This window comes from Drosophila novamexicana, unplaced genomic scaffold, assembly GCF_003285875.2.
Source record: "Drosophila novamexicana strain 15010-1031.04,08,12 unplaced genomic scaffold, DnovRS2.1 tig00001636-arrow-arrow-pilon, whole genome shotgun sequence".
Lineage (NCBI taxonomy): Eukaryota > Metazoa > Arthropoda > Insecta > Diptera > Drosophilidae > Drosophila > Drosophila novamexicana.
Window position 1 is genome coordinate 302,329 of NW_020824872.1, and position 22,312 is coordinate 324,640.

The window sequence follows — 22,312 nt, forward strand, 5'->3', positions numbered from 1 at the left end:
CTCTCTATTAACTACATTAATAAATACTCGGTATCCCCGTGGTCAAATGAATGGCAATAAAAATATAACCGAAATTTACAGACACCTTTATGTCTTCGCATTCACTTGTTTCCCCAAAGGAAGCTTCAGGAGAAATATTAGCTTCGTAGCTTTTATTGTTTGGGCTGTGCGTTGGTCGTTGTTTTGTCAGTGAGGACAACCAGTTTTATACATTAGAGATATTATTATTTTAGTAGATTGGTTGTATTATGAGATTAATTATAATTATTATTAAATTGTAATACCTGTAGCTTGTGTCCCGATCTCTGCTAGGGCTCCCGCTTTTGGGCGAAACTATTTTTTGAATCACAGATGACGATGCTATAGATGCGGTTAATGACGTCGACGGCATCGCCGTCATTAAACTTTGTACAGTAAGAACTGAAGTATTACTGATGCCATTGGCAGAAGTGGTAGTGCAACGTAAAAGTGGCTGCTGTTGTGTCGACGTTGAAGGTGCGAACTGTGGATATGAGCTTAGTACTTGAGGAAGGTGGGTTGGATACCCAGTTTGTGGAAGCATTTGCATTGGTGCAGATTGTTGTAATTGTGAAGTAGCCGCAACTGAAATTCCGGAGGATGTAGACAATTGTGATGTTGCAATAGCTGATCCGGTGGTTGTCACCCCAAACGCACCTGCGGCGTTAGCTGTTAAGTGTCGTGAGTGCGTCGAATTTAACAAAGGTACTGTCGTTACCGTTGTTGTAGCCATTGTCCCTAATACCTGGGTTGTATTATTATTGGAAATCACATAACCAAGTGGCGTAATAGGTCGCATTCCTCCGATGCCGCTGACACTGTACTGATGATGTGTAGATGCACTTGTTACTGGTGCTTTTAAAGATGATGTTGTCGCCGACTCTCGACTGTTGCGAGCATCCGAACGCTGAGGCGACGACGAGGTATTAGAAGACCCTATGGGTATCACTTGCGACAGGTATTGTCCATGTGCTATGTTATTATATGGTGTATATAAAGCTGAATAGTGGGGAAAGGAAGTACGGTATGGTGTAGCTTGAATTAGCATAGGTAGGCCTGCACCCGAATGAGGCATCAGTGGGGGTGCACCATGAAATACCAATGAAGATCCTGCTGCCCCAACTGGACTACTTCCTGTACTAACTGATGTTTTTGCAATGCCGGAGGCCGCAGCTGCGCCAGAACTAACTGCCGTAATAGGTGGCAAAGTCATAGGAACAGAAAGCACCTTGTTTCCCGAGTGTGGAGCGATATGTGAAAGAACACTTCCAACATTTGATGTTGCACAAGTAACAGATGTATGACCAGAAAGGAATCCATTAGCAATTGAGGATGTAGACGTGGGTACTGAGCTATTAGTGGTCTTCTGTGAATCTAGGGATGCAGCTGTTCCTAGCCCATCCATGCTCAGCATTGCATTATCATTAGATTTAATATTGGCTGCAAGCAATAAATTGGAAGTTCGCTCGCCGAATGAACCATGTAATGGTGCTATTGTGACGGAAGTTAGGGGAGTACCCAAAGGAATCGTAGGCTTTTGCACTGGAGTCTCCATCCCAAGTGGCGTTACCATTTTGTTGCTTAGAGTAATTCCTTGAGCATTTACCGATGACGTCAGTTCAAGTCCGCATCGTCCGGCTTCTGATGTAAGATATGACTCGCAACCAGCGGAAATAGTAAGGCTAGTCACCTAGAAAGTATTGAACAATTTTAACAAAGAACTAAAAGAATAAAAAACCAGCTTACTTGTGCAGATGTTGCCGCAGGATGGTGTATGGTATGCTGTAAATTATCTGTTCCCGTACTTAGTTTTTGATTATTCCCATGACCTGTTGCAGACTTCGTCGTCAGAAGTGTTGGTGGTACCACACTGACGGTTTGTTGTAAGCCAGCAGATTCGGTAATACTCTCGCCGGCAACTGTAAGAGACCCATTTGCTCCAACACCAGGTAAAGTGTTTGACAGTGTACTTATATCTTGCGATAATACCGGTATATCGTTACCACACACATTTGCAGCTACACATTCCGTACGAGTAGTCTGTGGTTGTGGATATTCCGTTGAATTGCGCGTTGATGATTGTTGAAGCGCATCGTTTGACATATGGTTTGGCGTTGAAGGAAAAACAAAAGCTACCAAGTTTTCTGGATTCTATTTAATGAAAAAACACAATTAAAAACTCAATTATCAATCAATTTTTTTTTTTTTTATTTACTGATTTGTCATTGCAGCAATTAATATCTTACTATGCACATTACATTAGGACTATATTGCTAAGTATATAAGTTAACCCAATTACCCAACAACAGGGAACACTAACTAAGCACCCATAAGTGGCATGTTGCGATGCACCATCAGCGGCTTCTGCGGGCATCGAACAGCAACAAAGTTGCGGACGCCGCCGACCGATATACGACATATTTTAGCAACGACAGTGTCAGAATAAAAATCACAACAACAGAAGCAACATACAACTCCACCGCCGACGGCAGCAAATGGAACATTTTTACAACAACAACAAACCCTTCAATGACTTAAGCAGTTTATAGGAATTAAATAAGAGCACATAAGTGGACTGCTCATTGATATCCTATCTTTTTATATTGCAATCATAGCAACAGTTACAAAGCTAAGTTCCCAATCTTTGGGCAGTAAAACTATATAAAAATAAACAAAAGCCCTATAGAAGTGATAGTTAAATAGATAGATTTACTCGAACAATTTTAAAAATTAGGCAGTAAAGAATGCAAAAAAAATCATTGCGAAGTGTTAGAAATCAAATAAAACAAATTTAATATGGCAATGCCAACAAATCAATTGCAGATATTAATAGAAACCGAATTTAATATCGCACTTGCTGCTCAAGAAACGAAATTTGAGGCTCTGAAATATTATATTATTATTATTGGTTCTCCTGACCCAGCAGCGTCAACATTGTTCAATAAACCACCAAGAAACATTAAGTCTACAATACTTACAAAGACTGAGTATAGAGAACGTTCGGTACATTGGCGAAATCGAGAAAAAATTAATTATATAGCCCTTAATATATGGATTGAGCGTGACTACTTTTTTGGTTTTAAGCTCCTGGAGACTTGAGGTCAACGAGACATTCTAGCTCTTAATGAAGATTCAGCGTTTGGATATCGATATATTTAAATTTTTGATGCAACAACGATAATTTGATTTTTAAAAACCTTGCGCCCTGTTATACGTGAGCTTATATATAAAGCTGATCGGACGGTAAACAAACAACTTTCATTCAAACGTTTTCCTCCAATTTACAACTGTGTGGAGTGGAATTGCCCAAATCGCAGAAACACGTATTCATTATATTCTTATGTACAGTTCTGAAAATAAGTTTGACGCAAATCGGACACCACCTAAAATTCACCAAAAAAAATCTTTGAAATGCACTCTTCACCGAAGGAGTTTAGATTTTGCGAAAAATGTGAAACACGTCATAAATGATTTTGCATATAGATCCTTGAAAATGAATTTGAGGGCGAAACGTCATCCACCAAATATTTGACCCCCATTTCGACCAAAATGAATACATTTTTGGAAAAGTGTGAAACACCTCTCAAATGAATTTGAACAAATATCTTTGAAATTGAGTTTAAGACCGATTGGATAGTAAGCAAAAGTTTCGTACTAACGTTGAATGAACGAATGAACTGTAAGAGTAAGATTGCTAAGGTTATCAACCGAACGCTGAGCTTCAATAGAATATAACATTCTAGAAATTTTATTAAAATATAAATAAAAGCAATGTTAAGTATGTCATTTGTTTATCAGCTTTTAGAGAATGTAATTGTTTTTTGCTCTTCATGTGAAAATCAATCAAATATATAGAATGCTGCATTATGAGTGATTTGCCATTGAAATGTTTCACAGTTGAATGCCTGGTATCAATTATTAATATATTTATTACTTTAATTTATTATTTTTCACAAAAAATAAAATAAAACAATAAAAATAGCTAAAATGGAGGGTTTTTTCGACGTCTTACTCAATCTAATATACACTATAATTAGAGTTTTTAATCCCCAGTCGCACTTTTATCGGGAACATTTAACAAATATTTTTTTAAAGAAGTGTACACATTACAGCTCTTAATTATAGTATCGTCATACCTTTATATATACTGTCCCTTTTTTTGTTTTCTTTTCCTTCAATATTTGTGGTCTGAGTTCTGTATTATTTAATTTTTGACTCACATGGCAAGCGCTGTATTTTTACTGATGCACATTGTCGAATATCTTCACACAATCATAATCTGCTGTTAGCAGCAATTGCTATTTTTCACATTGGTGTCTCCTTATGATCGGTATTTTATATCAAAAGTGTAGGTGTTTGGAGTGTGTCTGATAGTATTTTGACAATCGCCTGCCTGTTGGCAAAATGCTTTACCAAAAAAAAGCTGATTTACTATGCTTGGTAATCATGATTCTCTTTATGATTTCTTCCATTTATTTAGCTTAAGTTCTTTTTTGCTATTATATTATCACATAGTCTGGGATAATTTTTTTCATTAGCATTGTTTTTAAACCCTGAACCCATTGAAAATGGATACAAAGAATATAATGTATATGTGTATATGTATGTAACAGACAGAAAGACGCATCTCCAACCCCATAAAGTATAAAAATTCTTGAACGGCATCAATAGCCGAGTCGATCTAGCCATGTCCGTCTGTCTGTCCGTTCGTCCGTCCTTCCATATGTATGAACTCACTGATCTCAGAATCTGTGCCTTCACAGTACGAGTTTGTTTCCGATGATCGATAACTTGCCCCGTTTCCAAGTACTCGATCAAAATCGATTTCGAAATCGTGTCTTTTGAGCAAATCTCTTAGGACTTTAAAGCTGGAGTCACCAAACTCGACATGTATCATCTAGAATAGTATATACAATATTAAGTGTCTTTCGCCACCTCCCTGCTACCGACACATAGCTATAAATCAAGCAAATTTGTATTGACTAGCAATTTGAGTTACAATTTTAATGCAATTTTTTTTAAAGAATACATGAATATTCTATAGTACAATAAAATCGACTGTGGAAAATTTATCAAGATCGGTTAAGAAACACAAAAGTTATTAAATATAGTGTGTACTTATATTGACACGTGTTTTCTGCAGCTAGCGCAAATTACAAGAATTTTTGTATACATATACACACACATTCATGCGCATTTTGATTGCACTCAATCAACAGCATTGCAATTGAGGTTCTATTGTATTCTAGACTGTGTGTATGTGCTGATATTTTAATTCGTTTTTTTCTCGCCAAAAAATAATTGTTGGTTTGACTGTCAAGTAGAGGCGGTTGCAAATAGTGCGGTTGGTATGAGTTCGGGTTCGATTAGGAAGCCTTTTTTTTTATATTTTTTTATTTCATTACTGCTTTTGGTGTTGGTAGAAGAGGGTTCAGCCAAAGAAAATAAAAACACTAAGATGAGTAACGCTATACAACAAAATGCTATTATGCAGCTTGATTTTTTGAAAATTGAGAACGAAAACGAAATCTGTAGTATTGCGCTCTCACAGCCGAGAGAACGAAAAAGCTAAAAATAGAATGTGTTCTCAGCTTCGGCTCTATGAGGGCCGTGCAAGCAATTATGTTTGTATCCGTGTGAATATACATACATAACAGCATATTTGAATGTGTTGTTATCCACTGCTCTGGCAAAGTCTCTGGCTGGCAAAGAAACAATTCTCCTAGTTTTTAAGCGCAGATCACGACCTACCCCAAATTTTGTGAACTAAGGTGAACTCCGTACAAAATATGTATTTTAAAGTCGATGCAAATATTTGTGTAATTTTTTATATTTGAAATTATTAATTAAATTATTTTTATTTTTAAGTAATACACTCTTTTATCACTCTTTTATTTCTTAATTGGAGAATAAAAATAATATTAATTTCGCAATTCGGGTCCTATCGAGGGTTATATATATTTTTTTTAAATTAATTTTATTACTACTTCAGCAAACGAGCGTGACCTGCATTTGGTATTGGTCGTAGAGGGTGCAGTGTATCCCGTAGTCGGGAACTCCCGACTATAGCCCCATCGCTTAAGGTACACTCTGTGAATAATGTCGTAGAGTGTTGGTATTTTCGAATTAAATGGTATTTGTTGGAATAAAAATGTATTATTCATCCAGATGGAACTTCTTCTTTGTGCCAAATCCTTGTTTTATATTGTCTGTTTACTATATCATTTACGTTTTGTTATTTTAAAATACATATGATATCGTCCAAATATTTATACATGTGTTTAATGTTTTGGCAGTCCGTATATTCTCGAGGCGTACTTTCAAGAGCATTATAATTTTAGTATCAGTCTGAAAAGTATGCGGGTCAGAAGTAAATTCTTTTTGTTCACTAGCTGTATTTATGGGCCCTTTCCTGTTGTTTGTATGTTGTCTTGTTATTCAATATCACCTTTTCTTGATAACTATTTTTATGCCTGCTAACCATTTTGTTGCTTTTGTCAGCTTGTATAATGATAACTTTTGTCGTGGTGCTCTCCCAATAACTTCTCTGATGTTTGATATTAACTTCAATGCTATGAAACGTATTATTTAGCTGACCCTGACCAATCGCTTGCGTAGCCCGGGCGTTAAGCTACGAAACCTCTTGAAGTCGGAAGTCAACAATATTTTTTATTTGTACATAAATTGAAATACATATTTTCTTTTTAACTGTGAAACCAGAGTTTTTTCCTTTCTGAAAATAAATACGGACATTTATGTTTTGTTGATAACGGTGCTGATTCGCATAACAGTGTATACCTCAAAAGAAAGCACACAAGAGTAGACTTTGGATTTGCTAGCTTTGTTTTTGCGTTGCTTATAATTCTCAAGTGCTTAAAACTTCGGACTGACGACAAAACCTTGCAGTTCTAGAGTCGGCAACATCGTCTGCTGATGGCAAACATGGGAGGATCTGAAATAGCTATACAACCTGCTCATTCTTGATGCTTATACCTATTTAAAACAACTTAACTTCGCGCCAGTCGGATTAAAATTAGTTTACACTAAATAGATGACGCCTTGATATATTTTTCAATGGTATATATTTTTGTGCGTATTTGAAAAAGTCGATTTCGTAGCCTTGGTTACTAAACATATTTTGTAACCGCAGACCCCCATTTTGTAAATTTTGGAAAGAAGCGAAGCATGGCTTTTCGCTCTTCAAACGACATGCCAGCTAACTGGACAGCCAATTGCTAATTTAAATGGTAAGGGAAAATTTAAAATAAATTATTTAATGTGACATAGCCCAACTTACGCAATAACTTAATTCATGCAATAGCCCAAATAAATTGGTTTTATTTTTCGAGAAAAGCACTTAACTTAGTCAATGGCGTAAATCACCCATGTTTGGACGGGTGAATTATGCACGAACAATCTATTTAGTCTATTAAGCCATGTCAGTCTGTCTGTCTCCCCGTGGGTATGAACGCGTCTTTCTTGGAAGCTGTAAAACTAGAGACTTGATATGCATATTCCTCTATACTATCTGCAAAATTACCGCATTTTTCAAAATCGATATTCCGCCGTATATCTAATCTATTTATCTTCCTCATTATGTTTTCAATAGTGTGGCGCAGTTGGTCGCACATAAGTTTGTAGGTTGTGCATAAATGCATCTATCACTACATGCAAAGGCATTTTGGAATTCATATTGGGGTATCATTTTTGATTTGAAAAATTCAAAGACCGGTGTTAATAGCGAAAATATTATAGTGACTGAAAAGCATAGGGGATTTTCTTGTCGAGCAAACTCGACTACAGCGGTCGTTTTTAATTTCACACGGTACCACTTGCATTCTTTAGAGTAATTATTTGACCCTGGCGACAACTCTATCTACATCGAAAACTCTCTTGGGCAGACAATGACCTTTGGGTAACTTTTGTGCGCTCAAGAGGAGTGGTCGCCCGATAGAGCAGGAATTGGTGTGGCCAGATTTATATTAGTTTGAGATAAAATATCCACCCGAAAAGGGGCGTCCATCTTATAAGATAGTATTTTCTGTATATAAAACAACGAAAATGGGGACATTGTTTTTTTTATAATTTCTTTGTTAAATAATATTGATATGAATGCGCGGGCATTGTGTCAGTCATGTAATTCACTGCAGTGGCTTTTGTTAAATTTATTAATTAATTAGTTTTGTTAGTTTTCTAGCGCTCACCGTGACCTATCCCAACTTTGTATTCACATATGTACGTTGTGTCAGGTTGGCTCGGCATAAAATCAGTATTTTTAAATCGCTGTTCATATTTCGATAATTTCTTTTAATTATTTCCCAACTAACAGTGTTAGAAAATCTGCCTTTGGCTTTAAGGTAGCTCGCACATATAAATTCTCATATATAATTTATTAGTCTAGTCCAAGGAATTTATTAAATGTGAGGAGCATAGTCAAATCGTAATTTCAAAGTTTGGTTAAGATATCATGGCTTGTTTATATTTGATATAGTGACCCAATCAGGCTAACACTTACTGCCAAATTTGGTGTTCAAGTAAATGGTCATACAGGCTAAATCAATTCAGTACATTTTAAAACACACGGAGGTCAGAAATAACCGTCTACTTGAAAGCGTACGAAAATAAATTATTTGTTCAAGAAAATGATATACCCCGCCTAAAGGATACTGTGCTTAATTTTTGTGAGCGTGTGGTCTAGTTTAGTCGCAAACATTAATTCGTTTAGTTTCTGTTCGGCCTTTAATTTTGAGAAAATAACAGTGTTTCGGTGACAGTAAAAATTTGAGTTCATGAAGTGTTTATTACCCTTTCAACATAAGCTTACATAGGACAAGCTTAAGCTTATAGGTTGGACAAATTGAAACCAGGTAAAAAGGGTATAATGTATTTGTGCAAATGTATGTACTATAAGTATCTCCGACCCCATAAAGTATATATATTTTTGAACGGCATCAATAGCCGAGTAGATCTAGCCATTTCAGACTGTTTGCCCGTCCGCCATTCTATCCATATGTATGAACGCAAGGATCTCAGAGTCTGTGCGACTTAAAATTTTGAACGTAGGTCCTCCAAGTGCACGTGTAGCACGAGTTTGTTATCGATAATCCCCCGTTTTCCAAGCAATCCATATCAAAATGTTTGTTGAGCAAATCTCTTAGATCGTAAGAGCTAAACTCGCAAAATTTGACATTTAGCCTTTTTATTAGATGAAGTATTTTTAATTTTATTATATTTCTAGCGGGCATTCTCCGGCCTAGCCAGTGGATGGTATAAAATAAATTCTCTCAAAGATCTTTGAAAATAAAACGGTTTGAAAGTGATCGGACGGCCCTCTCGACTACAGCATTTTACTTGTTCGATATACAGTTTGTCAAGTAATTGTTTGCAAAATTAAAAACAGCACACAAATTGATTTTTAAACTTATATTTTACTGATTTAAACTATTTCTTCTTAATTTTTTTTGCATATAATTATTATTCTAAGTATTCTTTATAGATATAAGGCACAAACATAACAAAATTCAAAACGTAAATTTAAAAAAAACAGACAAGACTAAAATGAGGCAATTTTTGCGCTGTCAATTAATTCTTTGCAAAATGCAAACACAATTCGAAATAGAGCCCAAGCTACCTAACGGTACTTCAAATTCGAAGAAATTTTAATCCGTGAGTCATTGATATGCAGTGTGCGAACCTTTTAAGCGATTTTGCGTTTTTAACAGTTCACATCTTGCCTAATTTAGAGCTTTTTGCAATGCCTGGTCAACGAGTTAATGAAAATCTAATTTAATTATTTTATTTCCATTACAAGGGGAAATCTGCTAAAAAATTGGCGGATATGTTCTCAATTAAGCTAAGAACTATTTATAATATTATTAGCCGCGCCGAAAAAGAAAAAAGATTGGAATTAAAGCACTCCGGAGGCAGACCAGCGAAGCTCACTAGACGCGATCAAGCAACAATTTTAAAACAGATCAACGATCAACCTCAAACTAGCCTCCGACAATTGGCATCGGACTTAAAAAATGACTGCAATAAGACAGTGAGCCACGAGACAGTTCGTAAACTCTTAAAAGTGCATAAATACTCCTCGCAAATAGCTAGGAAGAAGCCACTACTGTCCGCAGTAAATATTCAGAGGCGGCTTAATTTTTCAATTGCCAATGTCAACAAGCCCGCGGAGTACTGGGATGACGTTATTTTGTGACGAGACAAAAATAATGTTATATTATCATGACGGACCCAGCAAAGTTTGGAGAAAGCCCAATACAACTCTGGAACCGAAGAATATAATACCAACAGTAAAGTTTGGCAAGCTTTCGGTAATGGTGTGGGGCTGCATATCGTCGAAAGGTGTTGGTGAACTGCGCATTTTCAATGATGTGATGACAAAAGAGTTTTACTTGGGCATTCTAAAGAATGAATTGTCAAGGAGCGCAATAAAGTTTGGCTTCGCAGACCCTCAAAACCCCAATAAACAGAGGTACAAGCTTTATCAGGACAACGACCACAAACACAAATCGTTTTTGTGCAGGACTTGGCTACTGTATAATTGCAGCAAAGTCATTGACACCCCTGCCCAGAGTCCTGACTTAAACCCAATTGAAAATTTGTGGGCTTTCCTAAAGAAGCGCGTAGGGAAACGGAGCCCAACTAATAAAAACGCTCTCATCAAGGCCATTCAACAAGAATGGATGAAAATACCCGAAATCTATGACCTAAATAACCTTATTCACTCAATGTCACGTCGTCTGCGGGCTGTAATGGATGCTAATGGCCAATATACCAAATATTAGTACCACAATAGCTATAGTTTCCTAGATTTAGTTATGTATATAGTAATAGTATGCATTTTGCACAGAATTAAATGACAGCGCAAAAATTGCCTCATTTTTGTTTTGTCTTTTTTTTTTTACATTTGAGTTTTGAATTTTGTTATTTTTGTGCCTTATATCTATAAAGAATACTTAGAATAATTATTATATGCAAAAAAAAAATTAAGAAGAAATAGTTTAAATCGGTAAAATATAAGTTTAAAAATGAATTTGTGTGCTGATTTTCATTTTGCAAACAATTACTTGACAAACTGTATATTGTATTTATATTATTCCTTATATCATTTTTTTTCAAGCAACAAACATCACCCAAACTACATAAAATTCACACAATCATGTATCCATGTATTGCTTTATGTTAAGGTTAAAAGTGTTTCGGTTAGTTTTTCGCTCAATATATGTACATCATATGAGTTTTGAAATATTCCGAGAAAAAAACGATGCAGAATGGTGGATTACCGACTTTAATTGAACACATTGTGTATGTCAAAGAGAAACGGATTTATACAACATGTTGAATGCTAAGTGCTGTAACATACATTTGCATAAAGTAATATATTTTGAGCCCAATTTCAATGGGTTCTGGGAATAATGAAACTTTAGTAAAGCTTCGGCATTATTTTTTTTCTGTGGGGTTTTTCTTTTCTTCATTTGTGGAATAAGTGGGATACCACATTGCTTTATTCACGTTACAATATAATGCTTTTAATATTTCGGGGTTTATATACTTATATATATATATATATATATATATATTTGTCTAAATAAAATACATAAATTAGAGGGAGAGGAAAATAGTTAATATCAGACTCTTTTCCTCTCCCTCTAATTTATGTATTTTATTTAGACAAATTTTCCTTTAAGTTTTGTTTGTATATCGCAGTTATTGATTTTAAACACCAACAAGAATGCTTAAGTGGAGAGTGCCAGAATAGAGGATGTCAACAAACAAATATTCGTTAATAATTTTAGAATTGAGAGCAATAACAATACTTAGTTTTGTTTAAAAACTTGCTAAGCATAAATCGTTAAATTGCAAAATGTTTTCATACTTTCGTAAAGTATGACATTTATCCTACCTCTAGCCATAACACATAGAGATTGAACAGCGAGTACAAAAAAGTCACACCACGGGTCCGCAATTCTCTCACTGGATCAGAGAGCAAGATTGCTTGAGACCATTTATTTAATTTTGAGGAAAGGAGTTAAATGAAATAATGAAAGGGTTTGGCACGTCGATGTTGCTTTTTACATACATTGTTATTGTTGTTTGTAAATCTATTAGACAGAAAATAGTAATATAATAAACAATTTAATTTAAAGAAATCGAATCGACATCGAATGGAGCCAGCCAACGGTTTCCGCCCATAATAGCTGTCAGGTGAGAATCTTGAAGCCAAAAAAATTAACTTTCGTTTACCTTTAACTCGCAATTTCCTCTGTGAATTTTACGAAAAAACGAACGTACTACTCCTATTGCTCGTATAAATAAAGTTTCTTTAAGTAAGATCAATTGCCCGCTTCTAAGCCATCGATAAAACCGATATGAAAATCCTGCCCTAAGAATGTCATAAAAATCGTTCAATAAATACGCAAGTTAAATGCGAGCGCTCTTGCAAGCGTGAAGCTAAGGGACGTAGCACAGTTGTATTATAGGGTACGTAGTTTGCGGCATATATAAAAGAGAGGTAGAATGTTTGTGACAGTAGTACGGCACTGTGCGCAGAGCATCCCTTATTCAGGAATTCTCAACTAGATCACTTTTATTTGTTTTTATATTTCATATTTATTTATCAAAAAACTAGGATTATTTTGCAAGTTTATTGCCACGTAATAAAAAGGATAGAATCTTAAAAGGACAGTTCAGTTAAAATAAAAAATGTTAGCTTAAATTCGATGGACGAATTAAATGCACTGCTTATTTGTTCTATTTTAAAATTAACTACTGTCTTCTGAAAATATTCATTTACTGTTTTAACTAGAATAACTTTAGAAATAATGGATTTACTGCCAGATTTACAAGTGATTTAAAGTTCATTCCCTTATTGCGCAGTATAAAATTTTTCTTGGATTATGATTGGATGAAAGTTCTTTATATTTATAATTTAACGGGATACCCTCATTGAGTTATTAAACAAAATAAGTCGACTTCGCGCGCTATATCGACGCGTTTGTATGGGCAAGTTTTTTTTGTCACGCTGACTATAAGTTTAGTAAATTTCCAAAATCTATACATTCAATCTTTTTGTTTTTTACAATAAAACTATACAGTGTACCAATACTGTCTTTATACAGCGACAAAAATATTCGTTGGTAACGTTACAAATAAGTCGCAGAAGGGCAACAGAAAAAGTACAAATGCATTTTTATTTTTATCATTTTTCCTTTATTTACCAAAAGAAAATATGTTTAATACAAAAAATAACGATAAAAAAAAAAACAGAAAAAGGCAAGTGTTTAGCTCCAATAGTCTTCGTACACCGTAATATCCTCAATGCAAAGAGGTAACGGTAGTTTTCGTTTACATAGACTGGGACTGTGGGTTAGGAAGTTTCTGAGAATTTTATATAAATTTCTTTAATAAGTGGTCAGATAGTTCTCCAATATGCAAGGAAAATATTTAAGGAACGTCATCTTATTTTAAATACGCACGTCAAATACAACAAAAATCGTATGCATAACACTTAAAAAAAATAAGTCGCAGTAGTCCCACTGTACAATCTGTCATTTAAATATGAAGGGCGAATAGAAAGGCAAAATCACAAAGTTTGATAAACAACGATCGGTTGGTTATTAACCGAATGGTTGCCTCGGGTCCGTTTATTTGCGAAATTATTACTAGAGCAGAGCTTCTGCTATGATCATGCGGGAGCTAGAAGTCTCGCCGCCCGGACTACTGGCTGTTTTAGCTGACAATGTTCCCACTCTCACACCTGTGGTACCAAAGTCTCTAGTGGCTATTCCACCGAAAAAACATTTTTATTTCTAGGCTAGATGATGTTAAAGCCTATATACAGGCAAAAATGTAAGCTCCAGTTATAACAATGGAAAAATTTAATTTTGTTTATTCGAGGGATACTTTATCCTTAAGTAAATGCTCCTCCTGAAATATTTACAGACATCTGTTTTAAAGAGTTTCGGCCGTTGTATTTTCATTTCATTTTCTAAATGTATTCAGGTGACTTCATGTCTTATGATATCCACCTTGGCCCATTACTCTTTACTCTTTTCATCAATGACTTTCCCTCGATATACCGTCACACTCTCGATTGCTGATGTAAGTTGATAATGTAATGTTGTACTTTTCATATAAAGAAGTGGGCTTATGTATTTATTTACACCCGACATTGATGCCTTTCAGTCTTGGTGTCAATTAAACCTCTAAACTCTAAACTTTTGCAAATGCAAGCTAATGACTTTCAATAGAAGTCCTACCCGGATGGTTTCTTACACCCTTGCAATCTTACTGCTCGAGCGTGTCATCAGTACCAGTAATCATTCTTCATCATAAACTTACATCCGACTACCACAATTGTTTTGGGTTTCATCAAGCGATTGATCAAGAATTTTGACGATCCGTACACGATAAAGACTCTTTTTTATATTTTAGTTACGACCTATTATTTTTGAGTATGCCTCGTGTATAGACGCCACAGTATACCTATCACCAAGACAGAATCGAATCGGCACGGAAACAATACTTGTTGTTTGCCCTTCGTGGTTTAAACTGGGATCCTCGATGGCGTTTGACGTCAAACTCCAGTAGACTTCTGATGATTAAACTTCCTTTTCTAATTAATCGTAGAACTATGTTTGGTGAAATATTTATTCATAAATTAATTACTGGTAAAATTGACACTTCTGGGTTGACGAGTCAATTAAACTTCACTGGCCCCACAATACAAACACGTTATTATACGCCTTTATCGCTTAAATCAATCAAACCCAGAAGAAAACCTTTTTAAGAAAAGGTTAATAAGAAACACGTTTGGTATCGTAGAACCGTCTGTATCTAAATTAGTCAACACTTACTCAAATTCAACTCTAATTTCCAAGAAGCCTTTACCAGGTTCCACTGACAAAAGACGGTGCTTCGTTATCGTCAAATTAATAAAAAAAATCTTTGCAGACAAGTCACTGCCATTCACTGCCAATGTTAGAATTCCACCATATTGAACTTGATGAAGATTCTCGAAATATTATGTCCCTTTCAACAAACAATGGCTCCTATTGTTTCACGTGATTACCATACGGATTAAAAATAGCGCCAAGCTCATTCTAACTGGCAATAGCATTTTAAGGTCTTGAAAATTCTCAAGCTTATCGATATATGGGTGACTTATGACAGAGAAATGTTTTTCATACACGAAGTAGCTTTTCCAGGTCACAAGTGTACTGATAAAAGTATTTTAACAGAAGACAAATATTACGATGTCATTAAGAAAACCCCTGTTCCGACGGATAGAAGATTTTTTTCCATTTTGCATACATTTTAATCAAAGTTTCTCGGAATTTTTTTTTTAGATTTTAGCAAAGAATTTTACATTACAGTCGACGCAAGTATGCAAGCCTGTGGAGCAGTTCTTACACAAGAATACAATGGTACAAATCTACCAGTAGCATACGCCCCAAACCTTCACAAAAGGCTAGAGTTCCAAATCAGAAAAAGAGTTAGCAGCAATCCACTGGGCAATTAAATATTTTCGTCTTACGTATATGGCAAACAATTTATAGTAAAAACGGATCACAGACCATTAACTTAGCTCTTCTCAATGGTTAACGCAAGTTTAAAATATTAACAATAATGAAATTGAAAGTAGAAGAATATAAATTTACAGTAGAATATCTTAAGGGTAAAGATAATTATATTGCAGATGACATTCCAAGTCTTTAAAATCACCACAAGACAACAAAATAAATCCTGCGCGCAGGAGATAACAATGAAAATAGAAAAGAAAATTTGCCAGGCGAAATCTTGAAATTGCTTTTAAGACCAACGTAGATTAAGTCATTAAGAATGACGAAGCGCGGAAAGTAGTGAATGCGATTAACACAAATATTTATCAAATATTTGTTAGAACATGGTTAAGAAGTTATAGCAAGAATTGAGATTAAAAATATATATTCTAATAGAATGTCCGACCTAGGGCAATTCTTTCAAAGACTTGATTCAAAAGCCGGTATAAATAAGATTAGCCAACTTAAAGTGGCACCGAGCGAAAACACTTCAATAGATACTTTCAAAAATAAGGGGAATATATATTTAAAGAACATAAGAACATAGCGCTACTCAAACCGGTGACACAAATAAATAAAGAAAAAACGCGCAAAAGCCGTTGCAAAAGTTATATTCGAATCATTTATTCTAAATAACGGCCCAATGAAGACGTTTATTACAGTAAAGGGTAACAGAATACAAGTATTCCAAAAAAAACTTATGAAAATATTTATAAATAGACAACATTACGTCTACAGTACACCATAACCAGACGTTACGAACTGTTGAACGAAGTCACGTAAACATAATTGAATTCAAACATATCAGTTGATAGAACAGATTGGGAAGTATGGCTTCAATATTTTGTTTATTGCGACTATATTACCCCATCCAAGGCACCTGATAATTGCCAATATGAACTAGTTCTTAGCAAAAATCCAATCCTATCAAAACATTTTAGTAGCATAGATAAAATATAACATCTTTATAATATAGGATATAACGCAAAGGAACCTAGATTTAGATAAGAATAAGCTTATAAGAAGGCAAGAATAATTATGGAAAATAATTAGAAAAAAACAGAAAGAATAGTATGATAGGAAAGTTTCAGATTTTCAATTAGAATTAGCAGTCCAAGTTTTACTAAAACCAGGTAATAAGCTTAAAGATAGATATCTAGGACACCCAATGATAACATTATCATAATAGATTCTAAAATAAAAAAAAAAAAAAAACAAAACAAAAAGTACATATTGATAGATTAAAATTGTTTTTTAAATAACATTATTAACCCTCAAAGAATAAGTTATTAATAATTAAAATGATTTGTAATTTCAAAATCAAAGTTAACAAACAATAAAAAGAATCTTACAATTTTTAAGACCAAAAACGAAAACAAACAATAAAAAATTTTTTTTGTACTAATATTAAATAATATAATAATGCATAAAATACACCCTTTATATTACACACAAGACAAAACAAAACCCAAAATTATTTTTATCTTACAGGAATTTTTTTTTAACATTAAATAACTTCATATAATTACTTTGTTCATTCATGCATGCACAATGTAATTTTTTGTTGCAATCGTAAACATTGCCACTAATAACTATGATCAGCCACTTGGTTGCTTTACGGCAGAAGGGCTGACTATGTATCTCACAGTCTAATGCCCAGGAGCGCAATGTAAAAGAAGTACATAGCTACACGCGCACTAATACTTTGACATAACCATATATGCATGAGCACACTCTCCTTCTCAGAGCATGTTAAATTTTAACATAATTATTCAATAATTCAATAAAAACGTTCTGTAAACAACACTTATCATTTCTCTTACGTACGTACGTCTCTTTTCTTTAAAACACATATTTTGATAAAACGACTCCGCAAAAGATTACCACATTGCGCCTCCACAGTTTTGGCGCCATGTTTTATTCTCTGAAGAGTTCAAGTATAACATGTTTGGCTCAGATAGACGGCGGCGAGTGTGGAGAATAACTAGAGAAGCATATAACCCAATGAAAGACAATTATGCATGGTGTAGGTGTAGTGATGATAAACCAAATTTGAGGCCAAGCGTGCAAAAATTTGACATATCGATCTCTTTGATTTCAACGAGGAAATGACCTCATGACCCTAATGACCTTAAGCATATGACTAATAATACGCGAGTTTACCTTATATAATACGCCACATTCACTCAAGACCCTACTTGATTTAAATCCTATCAATCATTGTTTGTATATGTTATAAAAAAAGAATATTGATCAATTTTACACAGGAAAATTTTTTTTGCCCATGCCAAATTGGATTTATATAGGAAAGAGGATAACTTGCTTAAAACGAATTTTAAAAAACTTTTGTCTTGGGTCAAAAACGTGTCTTTTTGTTTTATTTACTTTTGTTGAATAAAGTTAATAAATAGATCAAGGCCCTTTTCCGAGTTATCTATTTTCGTTACCATGTTTTAGTCGCTGTGCGTCATTATTGGTGCACTGTGTCTCGCTTGCGTATCGTTAATATATTTATTTGACTTTAGTGGCGTAACATGTCTTCATATGATTTATGTTACGTATACAAGAAAAATCAGAACCACCAGGATTGTTTTTAAAAGTGATTTAGCTCAAAGGATTGAGATTAAGGAACTTATAAAGATGCTTTTAGTTTTTACATTTACAAAGGATAAAAGTTAATCCTTTGTATTTGTAAAAGTTTTTAAAGTTAAAAGGAGCTTTGTGAATTAAAAACTATGGTAATAATTTTTTTTCCAACTATATTTGTCTAAATCTTTTGCCACGATAATGCAGCTCTTGAGTTTCCTTCACAATCAGAAAAAATGTGTAATACATTAATATTTTACTCAACTTTTTATAATACAAATATTTAAAATGTTTAGTAAATTGACAACTATCAGTTTTTCTTTCTGCTAAAAGATTACATTAATTTTGAACAAATGGGCACGAAAAAGCTAATTGGGAATAGTAAGTAGAATAAATGGGCAACTTTGCAATGGTATTTTTCTTTAAGTCGATTGCCATTATATTATATACATAAATACATATATAACATAAAAACATATGAAGCATATATGTATATATAACAACAACAGTAATGTCTTCACCGTTTCTTTTTTATTATTATTATTCGATTTTCGGTTTTACTTTAAACGCACTATCAAAAAACATCAAAAACCGTAACATCTTTCACAAGAAGTAATTGTATTTAGCAAATAAATAATCTTATATCAATCAGCGCCATCTAAATTTAATTTTTTCTCATACGAAAATATAGTCTGCAATGCGAAAGATTCGATTATTTGGTGCTAATAAAAGCTTCCGACAAATGATCACATTACCTATATTTAAGCCTATGTTTTTCCCTGCTAATTCTAGAGCTATCTTTTGACTGCCTAGCACTCTTGTAGATTCAAGATATTGTATTTCTATAACTTTGGAAACGTGCAATGGTTAAAAGCTGGGCACATCGAGGTTACAGTCATGGCAATTTGGTTGGCTTACATCGCTTATCTCGGTTAGAAACTTTTGTTGTTGTGCCATTTTTTTCAGTGCATCAGAATGATTAATTTTCCTAGCAATTTCTTAATATTCATTTTTCCTCGTCGGTAAGGTAAGAACTACGCGGAATGATCGTATTTTAATTAATTTAAATTTAATATTCTATGCGAACAATTTTTTAAGTGAATTTGCTAATTAAAAACAGTCAAGAAAATTAGAATTATCAAAGTGCGATTATAAATTTGCACCAGCCGAAATACGAAAAATTAAAGAGAAAAAAATCGGTAAACACATAACTGTTGATGTTTTGTACTTTAATGTTTTATTTTCTATTCTCTTTCGTTAATCATCTGTAATTTTTTAAGAATCGGGCGAGTATATATATATAATCTACCATGGGATTTATTTGGATAAAAATGCACAACCTGTTGGTTTAAACTTACCTTATTCCCGCCGTTAGTCTTATCACACTGAAACAAATATGATATGAATAGAAAGATAATAAAGTGTTTTACAGAAAATACATACGATATTAGTTTCGTTGAAGTTGCTAGTGCAGTGATTTGAATTCTGCCCAAAAAGTACAAAATATTGGTATTTTTATAAATAGGTATCAATAAAATTAAAACTTACATCAGTAAAACTTTCATTTAGATCGTTATCCTTTTGAAGCAAAAGACTGGCCCCTACAACCTTCGCTGAACTGTTCGTAAAGTCTTGAATTTCCAACGTCAGTCCCGTTGCGACAGCTTCTGTAGCAATTACATCTGCTTTACTGCATTCTAAACCATTCAGCTTCTGTTGGTATTCAATAAATTGTTAATAATTATACCTTTTTTTATTGCTTAACTCACTTTGATTTTTGGACATGAGGACGAAATAACCTTTAGACGACTGTTTAATGTGGTAGCATCATTTGATTTTGTGCTCTTAATGCTAATATATTCTGCTGCCACATTATTTGGTTGGTTAGCATTCTTGGTATTTTGAGATTTACTCTCGCTACCACTACTTTCATTTCCATTATCACTAAGATTTATGTGTGGCACGACCGAACCAATGGATAGCTTTGCATTACCATTATCCAGAAGGCAGCTATCAGTGACAGTATTTACGGCTCCTGGGATAGTCGTATTGTTTATGTTGATGACAGAGGATGCGGTTTGCTTAGATTGGGTTAAATGGTTCAAATGTTGATTATTACTAATTTGATTTTGATTTGCATTGCTGTTAATGTCAATGCTAATAGTACTGGCACTCCCGCTTAGCTGATCCTGCTGTTGTCGATATGGATCTTCTACCCAATTATCTGCTTCCGTGTCCGGTGCGTTACACATACTTGCCAATGGCACAGTATATACCGTATTGCTATTGTTGTTATTTGCTGTATTATTGTTAATGTTAGTACTAATGCTGTTAGACGTAGCCACAATTGTGCCCCCCATCCCAGCACCGACACCGCGATGTTGGTGGTGATTAACTTCTTTTAAATTATTGTTGCTTACAATAGACAAACTGGATAGATTGGTAGTTCGCAGTGTGTGCGGTTGGCCAGTATCGATGATCTTCGGCATTTTCATCTCCTCTATGCTATAGGTGCACGTCAGTTCTTCCAATGCCGAAAGCCGCTTTTCCTTGCGTTTTTGACCCAATTTAATAGCAAACTGTTTTTAATTAGATATATACACATAAATTAAGACAACATTAAGAAAATAAAATAGTAATCACATCTTTTCCCTCCACAGAAGGTCTTTGAACTTACCTCAAGATCTTCGTAAGTTTTAAACTCTAATATGGCAAATCCATCAATAATCTCCTCTTCTAGGACAGGTGATCTTGGCAATTTTCGGCGAACTGGAGGTGGCGGCCTTGGTGGGGGCTTATCGCGCGGAAGCAGCAATGTTGACGATGATGATGTTGAAAGAAGATCTTCATCCAGTGATTCACCTTCGCTGTCACTAGGGGTGGCCATAAGACCAGAATTACATTCGGGCGAATGTGGCGGATTTAATAGCAGTGATGCAATGCTGTCCGTAGGTGGTAGTAAATTGTTACTACCGTTACTACTGCTAGTAAAATTTCCATTGGAATTATTGCTATCTTCACCCATACTACCAGCACTATTGAGGTTGTATAGTAAGCTATTCCCAGGAGCCACTGCGCTAGAGTTACCCATTATTATGTTAGGTGCAGTAACCGAACCAATGATACCGCCACTGCTACTACCAGTAACAGCGCCAATACCAAGGCTAACGCCCACACCAACAGATCCTGCAATTAGAGTGCCACTTAATGCACTTAAATTGCATCGACTATCGCGCTCTGCCTGCAGGCGCTGGGCTCGCTCACGCCGTCGTTTTTGTTGGCGCTGCTGTTTTGTGTTAAGACTCAGTTGAGGACAACTGCTGGAGGTGTTGTTGCTGTTGATGTGGCCGTTTGTGGTTGCTAATAATGCAGTTTGAGCTGGTGCGGACGATAAGGTTGAGATTGGTGAAGTGGTCGAGTTGTCTACTGTGGACGCAACTTCTGTTGCAGCTGTTGCTGCTACGATTGACAATTCCGTGTCAGAGTCAAAATCACTTGCACATGGTGCAGGCGTTAGTGCTGCTGGTGCTGTTTGGTCTAAAGAGGTGTGAGGTGGTGGTGTTGACGTTGGTATTAGACCAGCAGTTACAAATGAAGACGGCGCTGGGAGCAAACAACTCAATAAATCAACATCAGTTGCAGATCCTGCAACACTTAAATTCGGTGTAGGTGGCGGCAGGTTCAGTCCCACAGCCGTTGTGTTTGGCATTGTTATCGACGTAAGTGTTGAAGTGACTGGTTGATCACTTACCACTGCAATCGTACCAAGTGTGTTCGTCTCATCTTGTAGTTGATTTTTGTTGGCACTCACGATAGCCGCGTTCGCAGGAAGAACCGCTTTAGCTGCTTCTACACTGTCAAGTTGCGTTAAAAGAGCGCGTGACTCCTGTAGAACGCTTGAGGCAGCAAGCGATTTTAACACCGGCGTTCCAGTTGGATTTGAATTAGTGGTATCCATGTCAATAACGTATTATTAGTTTTTTCTCTTATTTTTGTGTGTGCTTGCGCCTTTCTATAGTATCAATAATCGTCTGTTGTTTCTATTTTAGCTATTAATGCTGTGGGTGCCATTAAAGCTATAATCATCGAAATTGAAAAGAATGAGTCCATTGGTGTGATCATATTAAGGAAATGAT

At 35.1% G+C, this 22,312-nt stretch overlaps 1 protein-coding gene across 7 annotated transcripts in view; it reads right to left on the reverse strand.

The window, feature by feature from the left end:
* The window catches only part of LOC115768104 (putative uncharacterized protein DDB_G0277255), a 45,324-nt gene that overhangs the window by 22,525 nt on the left and 487 nt on the right, over positions 1 to 22,312 (reverse strand). For 4 of the 7 annotated variants that reach the window (XM_030712597.1, XM_030712600.1, XM_030712596.1 and 1 more), the window contains exons 3-9: positions 20,854 to 22,252; positions 19,946 to 20,755; positions 19,725 to 19,889; positions 19,620 to 19,661; positions 19,535 to 19,561; positions 1,765 to 2,169; positions 285 to 1,708 (exon numbers count right to left, since the gene is read on the reverse strand). In XM_030712597.1, the coding sequence (XP_030568457.1) occupies positions 285 to 1,708; positions 1,765 to 2,169; positions 19,535 to 19,561; positions 19,620 to 19,661; positions 19,725 to 19,889; positions 19,946 to 20,755; positions 20,854 to 22,134 (4,154 nt within the window). In that variant the 5' untranslated portion in view covers positions 22,135 to 22,252. Of the gene's footprint in view, positions 1 to 284; positions 1,709 to 1,764; positions 2,170 to 19,534; positions 19,562 to 19,619; positions 19,662 to 19,724; positions 19,890 to 19,945; positions 20,756 to 20,853; positions 22,253 to 22,312 lie in introns of those variants that run through there. The other 3 variants (XM_030712601.1, XM_030712602.1, XM_030712604.1) reach the window with 3 other exon arrangements.